Here is a 6,589-nt window from a genome sequence, read left to right as displayed (position 1 = left end):
ATATATACCTTTGTGATATTTTATATATATGTATATAAAATCAGCTATAATTGGTCATCTTAAAAATATCTGGAGATTGGGTACTCTTCTAATTAAAAGAATATTTATTTTTATTTGAAAATATGATACATCAAAGAGAAGTAGTTATTTTAAACAAACAAGACATGAAACTTTTTCATATAATTGATCAGGAAGAATAATGTGAATTCTAAGAGTAAAGAGCCACTTTTTCTCCCTCTCTGAGTGCAAGTAAGGGTTAGATTGTTGCTGGCAAACTAGAGGCTTGTTAGAAATTAGGCTTAGAAACAGGAGTGTCTCCAGGGAAATATCGCTTCTTCATTTTTCTCTGAACTTTAAGTGCATTTCTTGCTTCAGGGATTCTATTATATGTACTTAATTTGCTTCTTTCGAGAATTCTAAAATGATTTTTGGAAAAAGCTATTTTCTCTACTATTTCTCATAGACTTCTCAAAGGGATAAAATTTTGGGGGATAAAATTTGATTTTTTTTTTTTTTTTTGGAATTGTGAGTGAAATTTCTGACGAGTTTTAAGATGCCATATAGAAACAAACATGTTGCACAATAACAATTTTTCTGCTAAACAAGAAACAAGTACCTTTAAACTGATCATTAAAATACAGACCAACACAAACATAGCAGATTCTCATTTTCTAAAGAAATATATCTTTATTGACTTTTTTCCATTTTCTTACAAAGCAGTTAAAAAAACCCTCCTTCTTGATCTTCATGCTAAGATGGCCAATTCTCACGGGATGGTCTGTGGAGGTGTATATTACTCTATACAACACAGAACAGTATCCTTGCTTGGTCCCATTTTGCAGGAAAGAATCCAAGTTTCACTAGATAATATACGATTAGCTCTCTTAATGTTGGATAAATGTCTAATTTACACACAGTGATAACGATAAACACAGACTCATGGATTAAATGCCCACTTCTTACCATAGTCTAGCTGTTTGAATATACATGTACTAGATATAGCTATAAATAAAATAGAGTTTTAAGGTAATGATATTGTTTGGCTGATTTAAATGCTTGTGGTAGGCTTTATATGAGTAAAAGGCTAAAATGAAAATGGCCCCACTATTATTGTCAATCTTAACACAGAGCTTGTGCGGAAGGTTCCTATACTATTGACTGTCATCATCTCCAGGTCCACGATGTATTCTCTTGGTCCCGATAGAGACTTCACAAGCACCAGCATTGCACTCACAGGGCTTGTTTGCTAAAAAAAACAAGAAAAGAAGGGTGGGTACAATGATTTTTCTTGGGCTTGAGTTTCTAATTTGTTGTTGTTGTTGTTAGCAGGGGAAATAATACGTTAAAAAGGAATTGTTCACTCCTTGCTTGCTTGCTCCTAACTTTTATTTTTACCCTAGCCCACTCATTTGCACTAGCTCCAAGCAGAGGGCTTGCTTTTAAAATTCTTTTTTTCCCATTTCTCTTGTTAACATGTGTTAACATCTTAAGTATTTTCTTTGTTATTATCATTTCTCTACTCATGGATTGAATAATTACAGTTACTCTAAAGAGTTCACATGAGAATCTGATAATCTTGAAACTGGTAAAGGAAGTGGTCATTTGTCATTTTCTTAACAATGAGCATTTGTTTACATTCTAGTGAGTAAGGAGTTAGTACATAGACAGGCATGGTGGCTTATGCCTTGACTCCAAGAGGCAGAGATAGGCAAGAGTTCAGGACCAGCCTGGTCTAAAGAGATGAGTTCCAGAACATCCAGAGCTACACAGAGAGACCCTGTTACAAACAGACAGACAGACAGACAGACAGACAGACAGACAGACAGACAGACAGGTAAGTAGTCAATTTAAATAGAACATGACAAATTTTAGGTTATCTGGATACACATAGTATAAGCATAAAGGAATACATACATATGTATATACATACATATTCCTGAAACATTGAGGTAACATGTACAAATACCTTAGAGCAGAGGTTCTCAACCTGTGGGTTGCAGTCCCTTTGGGGATGGATAACCCTTTCATGGGGGTCAGCTATAACCATTGGAAAACACAGATATTTACATAATGATTCATAACACTAGGAAAATTACACTATTGAAGTAGTAATAAAAATAATTTTATAGTTGGTTGCCACCAAAACAGGAGAGGGTTGCAGCATTAGGAAGGTTGAGAACCTCTGCCTTAGAATCATCAGGGAGCAAGGAAATTAACATGTTCAAAACTGGACATGGAGTGAGCATTGGCAAATCGAGGGAGATGTTTTGGAAGGGTCGGTAAGTGAATGAATGAATCTGGACACAATGGATAGAAGCATAGATTAAAATTTAGCTATCATCACAAAGGATGCACATTCAACTAAGACAGATTACAAAGCTTGGGAGAGGATGGCATTGAAGGAATGGACAGAGGAGAGAAATAAAAAAGTGAAGCTAGGGCAAGAGAGATGCCCTGGTGGTTAAGCCCAGTGTTGCTATAATGTAGTAGGTTGATCTCATGTTGCTTGTATTCTAATGTTAATTTAGATCCTCCAAATTGCATGAGACAGTCACAGATGTGACACTGAGGGACCCTTGTCCCAGTTAATTATGATTAGTAAATAAAGATGCCAGCAGCTAATTGCAGGGGAGAAGAGACATAGGCAGGGTTTAAGTTTCCTAGACTTGGGACCATGAGAAGGATGAAGGAAAGAGAAAAAAGCTGCAATGGAAGGATACAGGAAAGAGAGCCACCACGGCAGAAGAAGAACATGCAAGAGGAAGATGGAGGGCCACCACGTAAAATGGCCAAGAGAATGTGGCCCAGAGAGCTGACTAATTGGAGTTAAGAGCAGCCAAGATGGAATATAGAAATTAATAAGTAGTCACTTGGAGTTTTTGGTAGGAAAGTTGATTCTAACAGCATGGAGGTTAGGCAGTTGCCCAGCTATTGTGCTGCTTAAGGCATATTAAAATATAAGGCTGTGTGCATATCTTTCATCTCGGGAACATAAATGGTCAAAGGCAAGAAGAAACCTCTCACTGAGATTTATTAAAATAATTAAATCAACACTCTAACATGAGGATGCCATAACCTACAAACAACTGCCTGTAACTCCACCTCCAGGAGATCTGACACCTTTATCTGGCCCTCTGCACATTAACACCATGTCTCCTCATACTCATAAAAATATATATGTAAACATAAATAATTTAAAACTAGAAACCAAAAGGTGAGGAAACACAGAATAGCCTAGTGTTCCAAGGAAGAAGACAGCCAGTATAACATCTAGAGCGAGAAACATGTTCAAAGGGGGAGGTAGAGGAGAGTGTAATGGAATAGGGTTTCTAGAGGAGACAGAATGAGTAGTACATGGTGCTGGGTTGGTCGTGACTTACAGTTATAAAATATCATTGGAAACAAACCAGATGGAGAATACAGAGGTACATTTTTAGGGATAGAATGGGAAATTTATGCTGGCTAGTGTCAATGCTGGTGTCAGTGATTTCAAAGCAGAAAGTGACTCTTACTAAAATTGTAGGGTATAAGGGTTTACTAAATATGGGAACATTTGAGAACAAGGGCTGAAGAGAGTGGATTAAAAACATACAATAAGCGCAACAGCATTGCCCGCACACATGAAGGACCCATCTGAAAGAGGATACTAAACTTTTACAGTATCATCAACCTGTGCTAACAAGCTCGGTATGAAATGTATGTGGATGATCGCATCTATCTGGGGTTGCTGGCTGGGAAAGTGAGGTGCTGGTGACACTTCAGAATGGGACTGAGAGCATTCAGAAAGGAGGATCATGAAGCCAAGATCTCATTTGCTGATGACAACAGGCTTCAGGTTATGGCTGAGGTTTGAGAGTTGGTGGCAGAGTGGCAGATGCCAAGCACAATGGTGAATGAGATGATTAGTAGGCCTCAGATCAGGTGAAAAGTCTTCATGATTTAGCTTTTCTTTAGTTTAGGTCTTCTGAGCAATTTGAGCCATCTATACTCTTCCTGAATGATCTTATCCATAACAGTGGCATCTATTTAGGCCAGAGAATTAAACATTAAATTGACTCAGGGTAATGCACAGTAAAAATTCTTTGAGAAAAGGAACTGTGCACTGAATCTTCTTTGTTTCTTACAGCAGCCAGCATAAGGCTGAGGACGCAGTAGGTACTCAACTGATGCCTGTTGACTGATCCCTAAGCATGAAATGCTGTCTACTGGTAGAATTTCAAGGTAAAGATCTTATAGGACTTGATTTGACTGTGTGACAAATACTCTTAGAGGATCTATTTTTATTATTTTAAGTTATTTTTCTTATTCTTAATTTGAGGTGATATTTTTCTCAAAAACTTCAAACTAGCCTCAGAGTTACCGGATAGCCCAGGATGGCCTTAATCTTACAGTCCTTCTAATTTTGTCTTGTGAATGCTGTGATTTCAAACATGTGTATCTGTGCCTAGCTTAAATGTTTTTGTTTTTATTACAAACAAATTAATTTGATTGAAAAAAATTTAAAACTACCTAACAATATACCAAATTGGTAATGGTTCATACTATTCATGAAGATGGGCTGTCTGGAGAAAAATATCATTTTAAAAATCAAGCTAATAAAAGATGTTATAAATAAAACTAAATTTCAAAATGTCATGTTTACTGTAGTGAAAAAAAAAACATGTTGGGACTTCATCTAATTGCATGATGGAAAGGCTGAGAAGATTTTATTTTCTTAAATGATGGATAAAAGTTCCAACAGAAAGTTAGTTTTAACGAAGCTTTTGAAATGAGTCTGTTGTGCTCTCATGCAGTTACTGTATTGTGTAAAACTCAGATAGAGACAACTTCTACCTAGAGTGGCTCAAGTTTAAAACACATGTTAATGAAACACATTCTCTTATATTAGGAAAAATAAAAGCAACAGATTTTGAATTGAGTTTTTCTCTTCAGAAATTAATCACTTCTAATTTTCTGACAAAGAAATGGTTGTGGAGCAAGAAGGTAGTTAATATATCAAGGGATAGGATAAATATGTAAATATCAAAGCAATCTATAAACTTTATTATGAGAAAGCTTTCAGAGTGTTTTTATCTGCACAATTGAACAGCATGTGCTTGAAGTATTTGTTTGGGGTATGCTTGTGTTTGACAGTCACACACAGCTTTCTTAGATGCTATGGCCTGTAATCAGGAGGGCTTTTAGGAGACTACTTAATCTTTCAGAATATCACTCTCCTCTTAATATCTGATAATACATACTCCAGACAGCTGAACACAGTGCTTACACATGAAATTCTGTAGGTTTTAGCTTAATCTCCACGTGAATGCACACAGCAAATGGCCACCTTTACAGCCACTAGTGCTACCTAAGCATACTTACTCGTAGGTAGAACTCTCCATTTTCATTTCCAGATTTAATCCGAAAAGTATTAATGGTGTTTGCATAAATCGTTGTTGCCTGTATCTGGAAGATGTCTGAAGGCACGGACCTGTCAGATCGGATGCTCATGTATTTGTAGACAATAGACTGGGGCAGCTCCCGGCACATAGTGTTTGAGACTGGGCAAACACATCGGCTGCAGGGACAAACACAGAAGCAGTCACAAGTTTGGCTTGGGAGAACCAAATAATACTTATGTTTATAGGTTTTAATTTCTTACTTTTCTGATGTTAGAACATAGGGATCTTGACATGGGTTTCGTGGGTAACAGCGGAAGCCCCCATGGTAATTCCAGCACATCTCATCTTCTCGGCATTCATTGGTGGTCTCACATTCATTTATATCTGCAGTCATGCATTGAAGAGTTTACTGACATAAGCAAATTGTATGAGTACCAGATTCTGGTTTGTAAGGAAATACATTGGGAGAAGTCTAGACTGTGGTCAGTTTACTTTATTTATTTTTATTTGTTTGGAGTGGGTGCTAGAGTCTTGCCATGCAGAGCAGGCTGGCGTGGAAGTCACCATGTAATCAAAGTTGGCTTTGAGCTCAAAATTCTCCTGCCTTAGCCTCCTAAGATCTGAGATTACATATATATATCAACACACCTGGCTTGTTCAGTTTGGTCTTAGGCACAAGACTAGATGCAAGTTTACTGCATTTACATCAATAGGTATCACTGAGTCACTCAACATGGCATTTCATGGCATATCAGCTCTCACTAGTTGTCTGACTGTTGAACTCAAAGTCAAACACAAACTACTGACTTCACTTACATGAAAGTAAACAAAATACCAACAAGAATTCATCTCCTGTCCCAAGGAGTGATAACCTAGCTGAGAATATAGATACAGCAATAGATCCTTCCAGAGTAAACTGTAATTAAGTGGTAAGCAAGACTATACATCAGATGTACAGCTGATTGCGTGTGGAGGATTAGGGACCAGAACGGAAGTGGGGCATCTCATGGGGGCCTTCAAGAGTGGTGTTTAGATGATTTCTCTTGCATGAAAAGGGAAAAGCTTCCCAGGAAACAGCAGCTATTTTGGGAGCCTGAAAAGGAGGTAGGTAGATAGGGAGAATGACATAGAGAAGGAAGGAGTGTGGGTGGGGAGAGAGAGAGAAAGAGAGAGAGAGAGAGAGAGAGAGAGAGAGAGAGAGAGAGAGA

General features: G+C 37.5%; 1 protein-coding gene across 1 annotated transcript in view; it reads right to left on the bottom strand.

The window, feature by feature from the left end:
• Positions 1-661: 661 nt before the first annotated feature.
• The window catches only part of Efemp1 (EGF containing fibulin extracellular matrix protein 1), a 75,090-nt gene continuing 69,162 nt past the window's right edge, over positions 662-6,589 (bottom strand). Inside the window, exons 9-11 of the mRNA XM_021176472.1 lie at positions 5,642-5,765; positions 5,362-5,557; positions 662-1,246 (exon numbers count right to left, since the gene is read on the bottom strand). Of these exons, the coding sequence (XP_021032131.1) occupies positions 1,085-1,246; positions 5,362-5,557; positions 5,642-5,765 (482 nt within the window). The 3' untranslated portion in view covers positions 662-1,084. The remainder of the gene's footprint in view (positions 1,247-5,361; positions 5,558-5,641; positions 5,766-6,589) is intronic.

Source organism: Mus caroli, chromosome 11 (genome assembly GCF_900094665.2).
Source record: "Mus caroli chromosome 11, CAROLI_EIJ_v1.1, whole genome shotgun sequence".
NCBI classification, from domain to species: domain Eukaryota; kingdom Metazoa; phylum Chordata; class Mammalia; order Rodentia; family Muridae; genus Mus; species Mus caroli.
Note: the sequence above shows the minus strand (reverse complement) of the source record. Positions and strands in the feature narration are given on the sequence as shown.